Source organism: Bison bison, unplaced genomic scaffold (assembly GCF_000754665.1).
Source record: "Bison bison bison isolate TAMUID 2011002044 unplaced genomic scaffold, Bison_UMD1.0 scf7180017864379, whole genome shotgun sequence".
Taxonomy (NCBI): domain Eukaryota; kingdom Metazoa; phylum Chordata; class Mammalia; order Artiodactyla; family Bovidae; genus Bison; species Bison bison.
In genome coordinates, this window is record NW_011494951.1 from 3892297 (window position 1) to 3908425 (window position 16129).

A 16129-nucleotide genomic window follows, 5' to 3' on the forward strand; every position below is an offset into this window, starting at 1 on the left:
CATAAAAAGCAAACAAAACCAGCCGCTGGAGCCTACCTGAGCCACGCACCCTGCAGGTCCCTGGGGTGGCAGGGTCACCTCCTGTCAATATAGGAGCAAACGAGGTGCAAGCCCTGCAGCTCTCAGAGCCAAGTAGGGACTCACATATGGGCTGCACGACCTCAAAGCCTTGCCCTGGCCACCACGCTGCATCTTCCACCCTCTGCACACGGCCCAGGGCCCCCCGATATGGTGACCCTCCTTTGTCCCCATCCCCACCCACCTCTTGCTACCCCTCCTGGTTCTAATTCACTGGACTGTCCCAACAGCGTGGCCTCCACCTGTGATAGCTCTGGCTTGACCCCATCTGATCCCGGCTCAAGCCACCAGCGGTCCCAGGGGCAGGTAGCCCCCCTCCGCCATCCTTGGGGTTTGTTGTGGGCTCTGCTGTGGGGTGGGGGAGGTGAAGAAGCCCAGGCGATGGGCAGCAGCACCCACCTTAAAATCTGCTACGGAAAACTCACCTGGACAAACATTCACCCGAGTCGTCAGCCTGACTCAGGAAGCACCCCTACTGCCCGGCACCCCCGACGGAGAGACGGAGAGCCTTTGTCCAGACTCTGGTTCAAGTCTCAGAGGTGAGACCTGAATGTGGCTGCTCCCTGACCGAGAATCGTGGGCCCCTCCAACATGGTCTGTGGACCCTACGACTGGCTGTGGGGAGTTCTGGTCAGGATGCCCGAGAGAAGCAGGGGAACAGCAGAATACAACAGGGCAGTCATCACACCTGATCGCATGGGCCATGGACTCCTGGGAACCCAGGACTAGACCCTATACCCACCAGCCCCTTCTAAGCAGAGCCTCGGGCGGCTCTTCCCGGAACCTGTGAGCTCTCCCGGTGTGACCTTCTAGAAAGGCCTCGTCCAGTCTTTCCCACACTCGCTACGGCGCTCCCAGTCCTCAATTCCTCGTGCACCCTCACTGGCCACCCCGCTGTCTGCTGTAATTGCTTGGCGGGAGGGCTGTGTTATCTAGGACACATAGGATTCCACACTCCCCGAAGCAATTAAGCTCCCAGGATGGAGGAGGGGCAACGGATCCGAAAGACTCTACGGAGCGGGTCTGTTGCTCGTGCCAACAGGGGCTCTGTTGCACCTGCCTCCTCCACCTTGCACGCTGGGACGCCCAGCCCTGGCGACAGACGGCGTCTGCTGCAGAGCAGTGTCCTGGATAAAGTGGGTCAGGCCTGGGTCTCAGTCAAGGGCGGTGTGTTCCAGAAATTTTAAGAAATGGCATGTAGACAGACCTTTACCACCCAGAATGAGAACCCAGGCTGCCGGGGCTGGAAGAGCAGACCCCACGGAGGCCCGGGTGCCACCCTCCACCATCACAGGGCCTCGGGGAGGGAGGCACGGCCACTCTCAGCCTCCTCGCTCGCGGAGGCGGTACCAACAGCCTGCTGTGTACTTCCTTGTAACCCGCCCTGTGAGCTGCAAGGGACGAGAAAACTAAAGCTCAGAGAGGGTGAGGAGAACGCCCAAAGCCACACAGCCAAGTGCTGCAGGGCTGGGATCTGCAATGAGTGGACTGAGCCACACTGGCTGTGCCTCTTGTGGGCGGCAGGGGCGAGGGACCACCCCGTGCAGGGCATCTGACCCTCCAGTGTGGGCTCTGACCAGGCTGCCCGGGTTCAAATCCCAGCTTTGCCCTTTGCCGGACGCAGCCCTGGGGCAGCTTAGCCTCTGTGCCTCAGTGTCCCCACCCGTGAGGTGGGGATGATGCTGGCCTAACTGATGGGGCTGCTGAGGATTCAGTGAACATGTGGGAGGCCCTCAGCACACGCAGCAGAGCTCTCAGTAAAGAAGGGGAGAACGGCTGTGGAGGGACGTGGGGACCAGACACTGTGCAGTGTCAGTCTGGACCTTCTGGTCAGACCCGGGTGGGAGCCGTACCTGGCCAATGCACACGACCACGGTGTAGCCCCCGGGGCCGACGGCCAAGCACTTCGGCTGGACGTCCAGTTTCACGACTCCCTGTCCGCTGTGGAGAGAAGGATGTGTTAGTCTCCAGGGGTGCAGGGCAGGCATAGACACTCACTCAGTGAGGACCACAGCTGCTCGGGGACAGGTGGGAATTCCACCCGATCGTGGCCGAAGGAGCCTCTGCTAAACAGACATGGGAGGGAGGAAGGAAAGACTCCCCGACTCTAGGAGAGAGTCGAGATGGGGGGCTGGGACGAGGGGTGGGGGCGGCGAGAGGAGGTGAAGGCGGCACGTCCCGCGTCTGCGCCGAGGGCCGCCCCCCTGCTGCCCTGTCCTGGGTCGGGCCCCATGTGCGCCGGCCAGAGACCCTGGCTGGCACTCCCTGGGTTCAGACAGAATTTAGTTCTGGTCCTGACCTCCCAAAGAATCTGGCTTGGATGATGAAGAATCTGCCTGCAATGTGGGAGACCCAGGTTCAATCCCTGGGTCGGGAAGATTCCCCTGGAGGAGGGCATGGCAACCCACTCCAGTATTCTTGCCTGCAGAATTCCCATGGACGGAGGAGCCTGGCGGGCTACAGTCTATAGGGTCGCACAGAGTCGGACACGACTGAGTGACTAGCACTTTCACTTTCCCAGCCTTCCACGGCCATGACCAGTCTCCTCCTCAATGTAATTAAACAAACAAACAAACAAATATATATATATATGTAACTGGCACTTTTAACGGGATGGGTGAAAATTGTCACCTTTACTTTTGGTTAATGGAGAAAGACATGGCAACCCAGTATTCTCGCCTGAGAATCCATGGACACAGGAGCCTGGCGGGCTACAGTCCACGGGGTTGCAGAGTCGGACACGACCGAGGGACTTAGCACTTTTGGTTCAAACTACAAAGACACATCCCAGAAAAATCTGCACACACAAACCACTTCTTAACAAACGGTAAACTGAGGAAAACGCCACAGAACTGAGCCAAACGTGGTGCCTCCCCGGCTGGGTGAAAGGGCCCCTGCGGCAGGGTGACCAGCCCGTGGCTCTGCCCTGGGTGCGCTGGTCAGCCCAGGCTTGGTAGCAGCAGCATGGGCCTCCCGAGGGTGACTCCACCACCAACGGGCTGAGGGGCAGGGGGGCGCGTCCAGCCCCGGACAGCTCTCACCTGTAGTCCCGCAGCGTGAGGTTGGTGTACCGCACCGTGTCGTCCATGCTGCAGCTCACCAGCTGCCCGTGCTCGTCCACGGTCATCCTGGATACCTGGTTCGTGTGGCCCTTCCCAGCAAAGGAGTCGTTCTCCCCCGTCTCAGAATCCCAGTAATGTGGGGCGGGGGGGTTAAGGAAGAGCCTGGCTTAGGATGAGGTGCATGCCCTACCCTGGGGAGGCCATGGCCTGTCCCCTCTCCCGGGCAGCACATTAGGGAAGGGACAGTGGGCACCGGGCCGAGTGAACTTCTTTGTGCACATTCAGCTCCAAATTTCAGGAAGCGGACGTTGTGATCAACCAGCAAGAGAGCACGCAGTGGGAGAGTCCACCCGTCTCTAGAATGAGAACTAGGCAGGTCGCAGGACGGCACTGTCCTGCCACAATGGAGTGGCGCCTCTGTCCGAGGGAGCTCAGAAGGAAGCCCTGTGGGGACCCCACGTACCCAGGCCGATACCCCCTGACCCCCTCGCTCCCTTTTGCCTGCTGTCCAGCCCAGCACCTTCAGTGGGAGGCAGTCTATGCCCCGAAGACTGGCTGATGGCTGCCCAGGTGCCATTTGGCAACTGGTCCCAGGCTGACCGTCCGCTCGGGGTGCCTGAGTGTGAGCTGTTTTTAAGTTATGAGGCTCTCCTTTTACATCAACAAAGAAGCATTTTTGTTTGCACTGAGGACAGTTCCCCAGGAAGCTGAGGGCAATTTCTGCAGCTCACAGGTCTCAGGATGGGAGCCCCCCACCCCGCCTCCGCTGTGGATCCCCCAAGAGGTCAACATCATGGTGAGTGGACACCAGGGCTGGCCGGGGACAAGCAGGGAGGACGGGGTGGTGCCCGGAGTTGGGGGACATGGGGCAGGACCCTGGTTGTACCCTCTTTTCCTTCTGTTTTGAGGGGGCAGAGGGGGACCTCTGCCCTCCTCCCTTGGGGCTACGGGGAACTGTTCCCAGGAGGGAACCCTGTAGACAAGGAGCACCACGGAGGTGGGGGAAGCGCGGGGCCTGGGAAGCCCCTCCAGGGGCGGGGGCTGGGCTGCACAAGGGCAGGCCTCGCACGCAGCCACGATGCCTCGCCGAGCCAGGCCCTGCGGACATCAATGGCCATCCTGGAGCGGGAGGGTTGGAAGGGCTGCCAAGAACGTCTCGGGGGGACCCCAAAGCCCCGCACCGGGGGACAGGGCATGGGCTCTGCCCAGCTCTGCTGTCGCCGAGCAGAAGCCACTCGAGGTGTCTGAGCTTCGCTTTTCCCATTTTTAAGACAAGGGGACTCCCCCAACAGGCTCTAAGTCCTTCTGGATCCTAATGCACATGGATTCTGCTGCTCGTGAGGGGTGAGGCCAGGACCAGGTCACAAACAGGGAAGTTCAGCAACCAGGCCCTCATGGCCGCACACAGCGAGTGACCCATCAGGTCAAGGCTGTGACCCGGAGCTGGAGGGCCCGAGTGTGGACCGGGCCACCTCTCGGTGGCCAGGACGAGGCAGAGGAGCCCTGTGGCCACCACCTGTCCAGCCTGGCCTCTGGCTCTGTGGGAACAGGAAACTCCCGCCTCTCCTGCCAGGGCCTGCGGAGCCAGCACTGTGAGTCAAAGGATATTAATGTGTCCGTCGTGGCTCCCGGAGTAGATGTAAGACTTGCCGCCGTTTTTATGCACCGTCAGGCACTGGATGGATTTGCTGTGACCCTGCAGAGGAGACAGATGGGTGGGGTGAGCTGAGGACACGCCTGTGTCCAGCCAGTGACTGTCAAATGCTCACCGCCGGCTAAGCCCCAGGGAGAGGCCACGGCCCTCGTGGGCCTGAAACACCGCCCGCCGGCCTGGGTCAGCTGCCTCCTGCTGACCACCCCTTGATACCTGGGTCCCTCTCCACCCAGGCACTTAACCCCGACCTGCGTGGAGGACGGGGGTCTAGCGGGAGCCCCAGCAGAGCGCCTGGGTCTGTGCAGACTGACCCAGGCAGCCGCCCCCCGTCCCCAGCCATGGAGGACAAGCCCCCACCCAGCACTGGGTCTCCACGAAGGTGAAGGAGCAGTACTAAAGGCCCAACTCTCGCAGAAGCAGAACCCCAAAGCCACTGGACGGCCCAGAGAGTCTCCACCCAGAGACCCAGCTCACAGCTCTAGCTCTGTCCCTGGCTCGTGAGGATTCTTCTCTCCTGAGTTCCCTACCCTTACCAGGGCTGTGATCCCACAGCCAGGGCGGTCCCAGGGCTGTGATCCCTCCTTGATCAGCAACAAAGGGGCCCAGAACACTCGTGTACAACCAGATGACTGCTTTGAAGGGGGGCATTTTACCTCCCTTTCTAACTGCTTCTGAGATGGAAAAACCCTAAGAGATGGGGTTTAATCACAGCTCTTTCCCCTCCTCAGATGTAGCCGGGGCCCTCTGAGCATCGCTGACTGTTGCCATGATGTGATGTGTGTACTATAAAGCAGAGACATTACTTTGCCAACAAAGGTCTGTCTAGTCAAAGCTTTGGTTTTTCCAGTAGTCATGTATGGATGTGAGACTTGGACTATAAAGAAAGCTGAGCACCGAAGAATTGATGCTTTTGACCAGTGATGTTGGAGAAGACTCCTGAGAGTCCCATGGACTGCAAGGAGATCCAACCAGTCAATCTTAAAGGAAATAAGTCCTGAATATTCATTGGAAGAACTGATGCTGAAACTGAAACTCCAATATTTGGCAACCTGATGCAAAGAACTGACTCATTGGAAAAGACCCTGATGCTGGGAAAGATTGAAGGTGGGAGGAGAAGGGGATGACAGAGGATGAGATGGTTGGATGGCATCACTGACTCGATGGACTCGAGTTTAAGTAAACTCCAGGAGTTGGTGGTGATGGACAGGGAAGCCTGACGTGCTATGGTCCACGGGGTCGCAGAGTTGGTCATGACCGAGCGATTGAACTGAACTGAACTAACTGCTCCTGGGATGGAAATCTAAGAGATGGGGTTTAATCACAGCTCTTTCCCCTCCTCAGATGCAGCCGGAGCCCTCTGAGCATCACTGACTGCTGCCACCACGAGACGTGTTTCATCAGAGAATGGAACACACAGTTCTCAGGACCCCCGAGTCCTTTCCACAGGGCAGCGACCCACCAGGCCTGGGAACCCAGACAGAACCTGTGAGCAACGGGATGCATTGGGACTTGGCCCGCCCCATCTGGGGCAGCAAGCAGCCTTACCAGGAGCCTGTGAGCACTGGGGCTCTCCCGCGCCCCACAGACGAACGCTGTGACAAGCGGGCCTGCTCAGGTGATTCGATTCTGATGCAGCTCCAGCTCGAGCCACAGGATCACCTGGGTGCGCCTTAAAAGTACCGAGCCCTCAGAGCTTCCTACGGTCTCTGACGGCACCCCGACGGGGCTGGCCAGGCATCAAGCCCTTTATGGAAATGTCCAGATGACCTGAACGTGCACTAGGGTTGAGAAGAGCTGATTTAACTCCAGCCCAGTTCCTGGGCTCACCCGCAGCCTGATGATGGCACCAAACACCCCTCGGGATTCACAAGCTAGCTACACAAGGCCTAAGGAGGCAGATGGCCTGGCCTGGCCCCTGCCTCACGGGCACGGTCATCAGGAAAGCCATGAGCCCATGAAAGCCACCAGCTCACAGACTGTGGGGTGCACACACACTGCAGGGTCAGGCAGCTGGCAACCCACAGCCTGAGGGAGGGATTGGGCCCCCGGGGAATAATCCCAGCCTGGTCTACACCCAGGCCGCGGGGCCCAGGCGCGTCCCAGAGCCTGTCTGCGTGGCCCGAAAGCAGCTGAGCGAGCAGGGCGTGAGGAGGTGCTGACGTGTGGCCCCAGGGCTCAGCCGCAGGACAGGGAGCCGCTTGAAGCCTTGCTGTGGAGGCCCCTCCCTTGAAAGCATGGCTCACCCAGGGCTGCCAGGGCAGGTGAGGGCGACCCTGAGCACCCGACCCCGCAGCAGAAGCAAGCCCGTGGGCAGCAAGGGGGTCAGAGCGGGGCCCTGAGACACAGGAGTTCCCAGTCTGGCTGCAATTTCCTGAGATGCCACCATCTCCAGGGCTGAGGGAGGGAGAAGGCACGGCCCCACCTGGACGGGACACTCAGGGCAGATGCTGGTGGCCAGCTGGCCTGGGTGAGCCGTCCCGATGAGACGAGGATGGGAGGCAGGGAAGGGGGGTCTTCCCCAATGCCCTCCAGTATCGCTCCCTGCTGCCTACACCTCGGGCCTCTGCCCCTCAGGGTTCCACGGGCTTCTCCACGTCCATGTCCGCTTCCAAGTGCCCACTCCCCACCACTGGCTGGTGCCCACCCTGCCCTAACCACACGGGACAAGTGCCTCCCCACTGATTCTCACATTCACACCCTGCACATCGTCCCAGCCCAGCTCCAAGGCCAGCTAGGCCCCCCGCAACTGCAGCCACACTCCGCCACATGCCTCGTCTCAAGGCTCAGCATCTTCCTCATCCTGCCTGATGCGGGGGACACAGCTGGTGGGCTCCTAACCGAGGAAGGCTGAGCCCCTTGGGACAAACGAGCCCCGAGAGCAGGGGCCAGGGCTTTCATAACAGCTCAAGGGGATCTCAGCGCCTGGCTTCTCATCTCTGCTAAACTCACATCCCCAAAGCACCCCATGTCCTGCTGTGCCACTGGACCCCCACCTCGCCTCAGCTGCCCCTTCTCCGGCAGGACACCCACCTCCCCTCCGGCCAGCCCTTGCAGGCCAAGCTGCTCCGTGGCCCGGCCTTACCTTGATGACCCGCAGGGGTTTGCTGGGGTTGTTTTTGTCCAGGTAGTTGATGTAGCCAGACAGGGAGATGCTGAGGAGGTGGTCCTTCTGCCACAAGCAGCCCAGCTGCTGGTCCAGGACGTTGGAGCCCATGGTAAACGTGTTGACGACAGAGTTCACGTTGACGTCCCAGATTTTCGAGGTTTTGTCTCCGGAAGCAGAGAGCAAGTGGGTGCTATCGGGACTCCAGCTGATCTACTCCAACAAATGGTGGTCACGGGTCAGAGCATTCCACCGGGGGGGAAGAGACTCAGACACCGGAGCTGTGTCCACAGCCCCGGTGCCTGAGCAGGGATGACAGCCTGGGAGGTGGTGGAACACTCAGGACAAGGACAGGACGAGCATCCCGGCCACAGGCCTCTGTGGGCCACGGCACCCTGTCCCGCGTGACCTTGAAGGTCTCTGCCAGTGCCCCCACTCCTGACCCCTCATCTCAAGCTTCCAACTTCAACCCGCATATGGATGATGACAAACGCAGACAGGCCCCACCATAAGCACAGAGCAAGCCATGAACACGGGCCTATACTCACAGCGTAAATGCCGCCGTCATGAGCCTTGCTTCCTCCCAGCGCACACACTTTCTCTCCTGTCTTCCCATCATAGATGAAGATCTTTCAGGAAATACAAACATGTGAATCACGTACGTGTGTATGAACACACGGATCCTGTGTAGGTGTGTATGCCCGGCCGTCAGCACACTGACTGAGCTCCTCCCACTCATCCCCGCTCCACCATCAAAAGGGTTGGCAACTGTGACTTTAAAGGAATTCATCAAAACTGGATGAATTTGGAGTGCCTTTTAAAGGAGACTGACAGAGAGATGGGGCTACCACGCTTTGAGGACACAGTCTCAAACTGAGTCGCATCCTGGGAGGAGGAGGGAGGGAGCTTCCCGTTGAGACCAGCTTCACTGAGTCTGTCTGTTTTGAACAACCAGAGGCCTAAGAGATGAACGAATGCTCCCGACTCCCCACCTCCCTGGTCCTGGACCTTACCTGGCCGTCGGCGCTGGCCGTGGCAAATCTGTTGCCGTCGGGAGAGAATCGCACGCAGTTGACGAAGCGGCCGTGGTCCTGTAGGAAAAGGGACAGTTAACCAGGGACGGGCAGTTCAGGAAAGCTCTCTACGAGCTCTGAGGCCCACGACCACCATGCATGCGAATGCCAGTCCACGGGAGCCCTCTGAGCTTGGCAGGAGCCCCGAGCGGACACGCCAAGAAGTCTGGCTCAGACCCCGGCCTCGGCAGGGCCCATCTCTGCCTGCCAGGCCTCCCTGTTGTGACATACACACTCCCCAACCTCTGCAGACAGAAACGCCGCCCTCCCTCCGGCTCTTAAGTCCGCTCAAGCTCAGAACCCCTATGCTTAGTGAGGCTGGAACTGTGAGGCCTCGTTCCTGAGTCCTCGGAGCCTGGCCCGGGGCCCAGCACACAGCAGACGCTCATCTGGGCATTTGCTGAATGAACTGAGGTTTCAAAGAAATTAAACAGCGGCGATGACCTTCCTGGCAATAAGAGTCTGAGGAGATTTGACTTCCAGCGGTGATTCCATTACCTAAAGGAGTAAATGAAGTCGTTCTTTCCTGGGTCAATAAGGGTCTGCATCAGAGAGTTCTCCTAAAGGTGCACGGGTCACCTGCCCCCGTGGCCACAGACGCCCCAACTGCAGGAAAAGCAATTCGACTCAATGCAAATCCCAGCCCCTACCAAGGTAAACCACCAACAGTTTTAAAGCCTGAGCTGCTGGGTTGGAAGGAGTTGCACGTGTTTGTGTATAAAGTTTATGGGTTGACTTGTCCTGAAGAGATGACTTCAAATCCCAGGACCTGTGAACGTGACCTCACTGGAAACAGGGTCTTTATGTGTGTAGTCAAGGTAAGATGACGCCCCTGAGGGTGGGTAGGCCCTGACCCAACACCACGGGGGTCCTCGTGGGGGGAGGGAATTCTGGACTCAGAGCAGACACTGGGGGACCACGTTGAAAGTTGTTGCTGAACCACAAAAGACCCCGGGATTCTTGGCCTCCGGAGAAGAATTCAATCCCGGCCAGAGATGAGGCTTGATCGCTCAGAGCTTTTATGTAATAGAGTTTTATTAAAGTATAAAAGAGACAGACAAAGCTTCTGACATCAACATCAGAAGGGGGTCAGAAAGAGTACCCCCTCACTAGTGTTAGCAATGGAGGTATATACTTTTAATCAGTTATTACAGTGAATCAAAAGAATGTCTGGAGGTTGTGACTAGACCCACTCCCATAATTTACATTTTAAGATAACAGGATTAACCAGGTTTTTTTCCAGAAACTGTCCTCAAGCAGGATACATTATTGTTATATAATGCTAAGGAATGTAGAGGGGAAAAAGTTTGTCCTTTTCTCCTCCTTGAGAATTCCAGACCCCTCTTCTCTTTGGGGACCCCTGGACTTATCAACCTGCCTAGGAACTGACTCAACATGAAGATGGGGGCAGAGACAGGGTTACGCACCCCCCTCCCCAGGATGGCCTGTGTTGCCTTTTTTGTTTATCACGTCCACTTATCCTGCTTCTCAGGCCAACCTTTCCGGCTCTCAGGCTTGCGTTCTGAGCTAGTTGGAGAACGGCCGTCTCCCAGCGGCCTCACGATCCATTAAAATGAACGAACTTTCCAAACTGGGCCCTCTGACTGCCCTTCCCCACGACCGCGGCTCTGTCACCCCACCACCTTGAGACCCCCTTGGGAGCCTCGGGTACCCTTCTTTCCCCAGGGGACAACCAGGCTCCAAGCGGCCCAGGTTCTGGGAACCCAGGTCTCCGGTTTCCCGTGCAGAGCTCTGGCTCTCGGCCCTGGACAGGAGGCAGGCAGGCCGGCTGGCTGGTTGAGCGGGGAGCCCGGGGTTCAGATCCTTAACTCCCCAGGCCCATGGCCAGCGGCCTGCTGTCCCCAGGGCTGCGAGGTAGCCTGCTAGGTGGCGAGGGCTCCCGGACTCTGTTCCTGGGGTAGTTCAGGACGAGTGCTGGGAGGGCGTCTCTCAGTCCTCCCAGAACCACCCCATGGGGATGGGAGGATGGACAGGCAGAAGCGGCTCCTGCTGCACGAGGTCAAAGGAAAAACGACCCAACCGCTGCTCTGCACGCCTGCCCACAAGTCTGGTCCTCTCGTCCGCACCTCTACTGGCTGACCCCGCCCTGCTGTTCTGGGTTCCTGGGTGGTGAGATGGGCAAGGGACGGGGGTAGGCCAGCCACCCTGGGTCCCTGTGACTGACCCGGCATGCCAAGAGTGCCCCGTGGTGGAGCAGATCATGGGGCCAAAGTGGGGGCTATGCTGGGGGGAGTGAGGAACACGCTATGAGCCAGTGGGACCCTGGGTCACCCTGCAATGCCAGCTCGTCCAACTCCGGGTACCGTGGTTCCTTGGGACAACAGGACTAACCCCCTCACACACCCAGCTAGGAAGTCAGCACAGTCACCAGGCCTCCCCCCTGCCTGCCACCCTCAACACCCCTGGCCCTACAGGGACGTCACACACGTGGATCTGTCTGTCATCCCACCCCTGAACCAGGCAGGCTGCCGGGCAGGAGTCAAACTGGACAGGGCAGACATCCCTCCGCCCAGGGACCAGGCGCTGTGGCTTTAGAAAGTCTCCCCGTCAGCTTTTCCTGCCACTGGAGCCAAGAGCCCAGATGAGTGGGAGACTGATGTCTGTTCCTGAAAATAGCCAATTTAAAGGGAGGAACAGTGAGCAGACCATTAACCAAAAAAAAAAAAAGGGGGTGGCTAAAAATAGCCAGTTTCACGGGGAGAGGAGGCCAGAGGACAAAGGACCAACGGGCTGGGGGAAACATCATGGAGGGTTCAGAAGACGGAGCTGGGCTCGGGGGCCCTGGACCCTCTAAGGTCCTGGAGGGGTGGTAACGTCCTGCAGGTCCCGGGGGTGCGGGCTGCCCAGCCTCAGGCGCGGCCAAGCCAGAGCTCTGACTGGGGCAGTGCCAATGGACCCTCCCGAGAAGCTCCCCACAATTACCCCCGCCCACCCTGCTATTACCTGTGCCCCATCATTACCTCCCCCACTGTCATCGTACCCATCGTTATCCCCCCATCACTGCTGCTCCCCATCACCCCTCCCCGCCACGACTGAGAAACCCGAGATGGGAGCCACCAGCAGTAATTAGGTAATGCACTGAGTCCAGTCACTGACAGGGACACAGAGCCCCTGGGCTCCACTGAACTGACCAGCCCATCAGCTTGGGTGTCCCCAGAGCCCGCCCTGGCTTCACCGGCCTTGGCGGGGTCCTGCAGGGGGACTCCTACCTGCACATTGAAACCCTGGATCATCTGCTCCTGATCCCATGTCACAGGCTTGCAAAGGAACCAAACAGCTCAGATGCCTGGGCCCAGTGCCCCCACACTCCCTGAGGGCAGCAGATGCCTCCGTGGTCAGCACCCCAGGAGTGGGTGTCCATCCTGATCTGGAAGGCTACCTTGCCCCCTTCAGCCCACCGCCCCTCCCAAACCTGGCTCTCTCTTCCTCTGCAAGGTCAGGACCCTCTGTCAAGTGCCTGGAGGGGCAGCGCCACGTTTCTCCCCTGCCTCTCCAGTCGCCCTGCAGACCTGCCCAGAGTGACCACTGGACCTGATGGGAGAATCAAAAGGCTCCTTTGAACCCTCCTTAGGCTACTGACCATCCGCGGAGCTTGGCTGGGTCACCCCCTGCCCCACTGACCTTCCGGCATGACCCCCATGGACACGTACACAGCTTTCTGAAAAGCTGGCATGAGGGTGTGGTGGTTAAGGACAGCTCAGGTCACCTGTGTGCCCAGGCCAGGGCCAGTGCAGAGCAGGCACCTGAGACACACTTGAATGCAAAGCTGTTTCCTGCCCTGTCCTAAGGACACAGGACATCACAACAGCCCGGAAACCTCACACATTCAAGCGCAAAGTTTATGTGTCTAGGAAGGTGATACTTGCATCGCAGTAGACGGAGGCTCTAGAAGGAAGGGCAGCTCCTCCCACGGGGTGATGTGTGAGACACTCAGGTGCCAGACTATGCAGCCCACCTGGGCGAAGGGGAAGCCAGGCATCCCCTCCTCAGCCAGGGTGTGCTCTGCTCTCAGAGGCCTGGGGAGACACGGTGGGCAGTTTCCAGTCCCAGATCACACAGCCACAGTCTGTGTGATGACAAGCGGGCCTGGGGCAAAGAAGGCCCCCAACGCTTCCTGCTCTGAGCCATCATTTCATCAGGCACACATACTATGGAATGGACCATGGACACAGTCACAGAGGTGTCTGCTCCAGGAGTGCCCACCTGCCCACCCAACGGAGGAGGAAGTAGAGGCTGGAGAAGCATGGAAACTCACCAAGGCCACAGGTGGCCAGGTGCAGACACACAGGTGAGCTAGAGATGCTTAGTGGGCCTGTGACCACACATCCAGATGCACCTAGCCCAGGGATGCCCTCAGCAGGAAGAAGACCCCATAGGAGAGGCAGGGATGGGCAAGGGCCACCTGCCCTCTTTTCAGGCCACCCGGAGGGCCTCAGAGGGGAATCTAAAGCCCTGGGCACAGGACACTGCTGCCCACGGCCTCTGTCCCACAGCCGGTCCCCTGGACTCTGATGTCACTTCCCCAGGTGGGCTGGGGTCAATTTCAGGGGGAATTGGAATTGCAGCACCTCCACCTGGTGCCCTGCAGCCTCTCAGCCCATTTCAGGTTCAGAAAAACAAGGATGGCGGGCCGGGCGGGAACCTGGACCGTCTGGCTACAGTTGGGCATGACTCAGCTTTGTCTCCACTCTTGCTCTGCCAACAGGAGGAGGTGGTTTAAACAAACTCTGAACAAGAAGGAAAAACAAGAGGACCCCTGCGCTCAGGCCGGCAAGTGGACGCGTGGCCACCCAACGTGTTCTGTAACACTGCTTTCCTTCCACCCGGGTCCAAGCCCCCTGGGAGTTGATCCGAACACCAGTTACTCCTTTTTGAGGCAGCAACTTGAACTTGACCCCTCTGGGCTCCTCACACCCACCCCTTACCCCATGGCCCTAAACATGGCCAAGAGGAAGATGGCAGGAGCTGGAACGTGGACCAATGGGCAGCCCTCACGTTACAGATTTACTCTGGGGCCATGAGGGTCGAGGCCAGGTACACACAGAGGAGTCACAAGCTGACCTTGCTGTCAGCCCCTTAGGAGGCATTTTAGGAGGGCGTGAGGGACCCCGAGCGTCCTCCTGTCCTTTCTGTTCAAGGCCAACTGAGCCTGTCAGAATCTTCTCCAGCAGAAGCCCAACAGCTAGCTGCTCATGGACACTCACATGTCCACCAGCGCCTCTCCTTTCGCCCCAGCCCTGGGGGCCATGAACGAGGGCTTTCCTCACCCTGTTACCAGGGGGTGCTCAGGGGCAGGGCCAGCCCGCCGGCTGTAGAGCTGGCCAGCTGCGGTGCTGGGCTGCCACCCAGGACCCCATTCTTGGTCCGCAGCCCCTTCTGATCCCTGCTAGGTCCTTACACAGACAAGCTGTGTGCCCACCCTGGAGACAGATGTTGGCCGGGGCCACGGGGCGAGGGTGGTACTCCCAGATGAGAAAGGAGCATGGAAAGGGGAAGAACCTTCAGCCAGGTCCCCAGGTGAGCGATCATTTCATCAGGCACACGTACGGTGGAACGGACACATACATACTACAGAAGGAAGACTGGCAGGGGTGAGGAGCACAGGCTCGGGTCAAGTCTGGAAAGAATCCTGGGTCCACTTACCCCCCGCCGCCACTGAGCTGCTGGGTCTAACCCACGTCTGCAAAGAGCAACTAAATCCTTGGGTGGGTTGGGGGGGGCGCGGTGGGGGTGGTTGGAAAGAAGCCCTGTCCACCCATAGCTCAGCCAAGTAAAAACACACACAACGAGTGTGCGGGGCGTGGGGAGCTGGGCAGGCTAGCTCCACAGGAATGAGCTGGGAAAGCCTCTGGTTGCCACGGAAACCTCCCCTCCTTCCTCCGCTGGGCACCGCGCAGGAAGCCCGGCTACTTGACTCAGCATGACTCATCCGTGCTCCAGAGCACCTTATCCTGCTCAGGAAACATGACCTTGAACCCCCCCCCACCACGACCAGCAGCCCCGGGGGCCAGCCTCTGGGAGGTGCTGGGGGTGTTGGGAGGGACTCCAGGTTGCCCACCCCGAAGGGCAGAGGAGCCGTGCCCACTGTGCCTCCCAGGCAGCCAGCCAGAGACCCTCCTCAGGGGCCCTGGGATAAAACTGACCCCGCTTCACCACGAACAGGGAACCTGGAGAAGCCCCTCTGCAGCCGGGCCGAGACCCATGTCCAGAAATGCGCCCACGGCCTGGATCCTGTCCCCGGGACGCCCCAGGGGCCCGCCAAGAACCCTCACCACCGTCAGGCCACGCCCTGCCCGCTCTTCATGACTCACCGCGTCATCATCAGAGTTTACAGACTCCTAAGCGAGCCACTAACATTCTGGACACGTCCCTGGACCTTGGCCAAGCCCAGCTCGGCCGCCTCCAGGGAACACAGCCAGCAGTAAAGGGCTGAGTGTCCTCCACTCTGCAGCTCAGCGAGGTCATGTCCACCTCTACACCAGGGCTGGCGGCCTTGCAGTGTTTTCACACGAGTCGCTGGGAGAGCAGGTCTGGAACCACGACTGCCGGTGGGTGGTCCGTGAGACTCACCGGTGGGCTGTCCGCAGCCAGGTGCCCTTCCTTCTATACTCAGACCCCTGGGGTGGGAAACGAGCCTTGGGGCCGCTCTGGGCCCGGGGAGGGCACTGCGCACAGCCCAACCCCATGGCTAAAATGCTCTCACGCCCGTGTCCCACGCCCACCTTGCAGATGGATGAAGTGAGGCTGAGGGAGGGTCAGGCCCACGTGCAAAGCCTCGGGGACCGAGGCCCTGCAGTCGTTCCTACAGAAGGCTGTGTGGTTCCACTCAGCGTTTAGAGCACGCCCTACAGGCAGAGCACCCAACTCTGCTCACCACGTGCCACCTTACCGGTGTGACCCGCCCTCATCCATCTCCCAGGAGGCGCCGGAGTTAACAGACCCAGACACCCCTGGAGCTCACGTCCTATGCCACACTGGTGGCTCAGTGGGCCTCACACTGGCACAACCAGAGGGCAGGCTGCCTCGGGCCTGGGCTCCCCTAACAGGGCCTCTTCGGGCCAGGATACTCGCCTGGTCAGAGATGTGCCCCCCGCCCAGTACACACACAGTCCCAGGGTACACCTGCTCCCTGCCCACC

At 59.5% G+C, this 16129-nt stretch overlaps 1 protein-coding gene across 1 annotated transcript in view; it reads right to left on the reverse strand.

The window, feature by feature from the left end:
* Positions 1-16129, reverse strand: part of WDR1 (WD repeat domain 1) — a 40912-nt gene that overhangs the window by 5729 nt on the left and 19054 nt on the right. The window contains exons 6-11 of the mRNA XM_010857267.1: positions 8911-8988; positions 8446-8526; positions 7877-8110; positions 4749-4836; positions 3120-3276; positions 1932-2019 (exon numbers count right to left, since the gene is read on the reverse strand). Coding sequence (XP_010855569.1) covers positions 1932-2019; positions 3120-3276; positions 4749-4836; positions 7877-8110; positions 8446-8526; positions 8911-8988 — 726 coding nt within the window. The remainder of the gene's footprint in view (positions 1-1931; positions 2020-3119; positions 3277-4748; positions 4837-7876; positions 8111-8445; positions 8527-8910; positions 8989-16129) is intronic.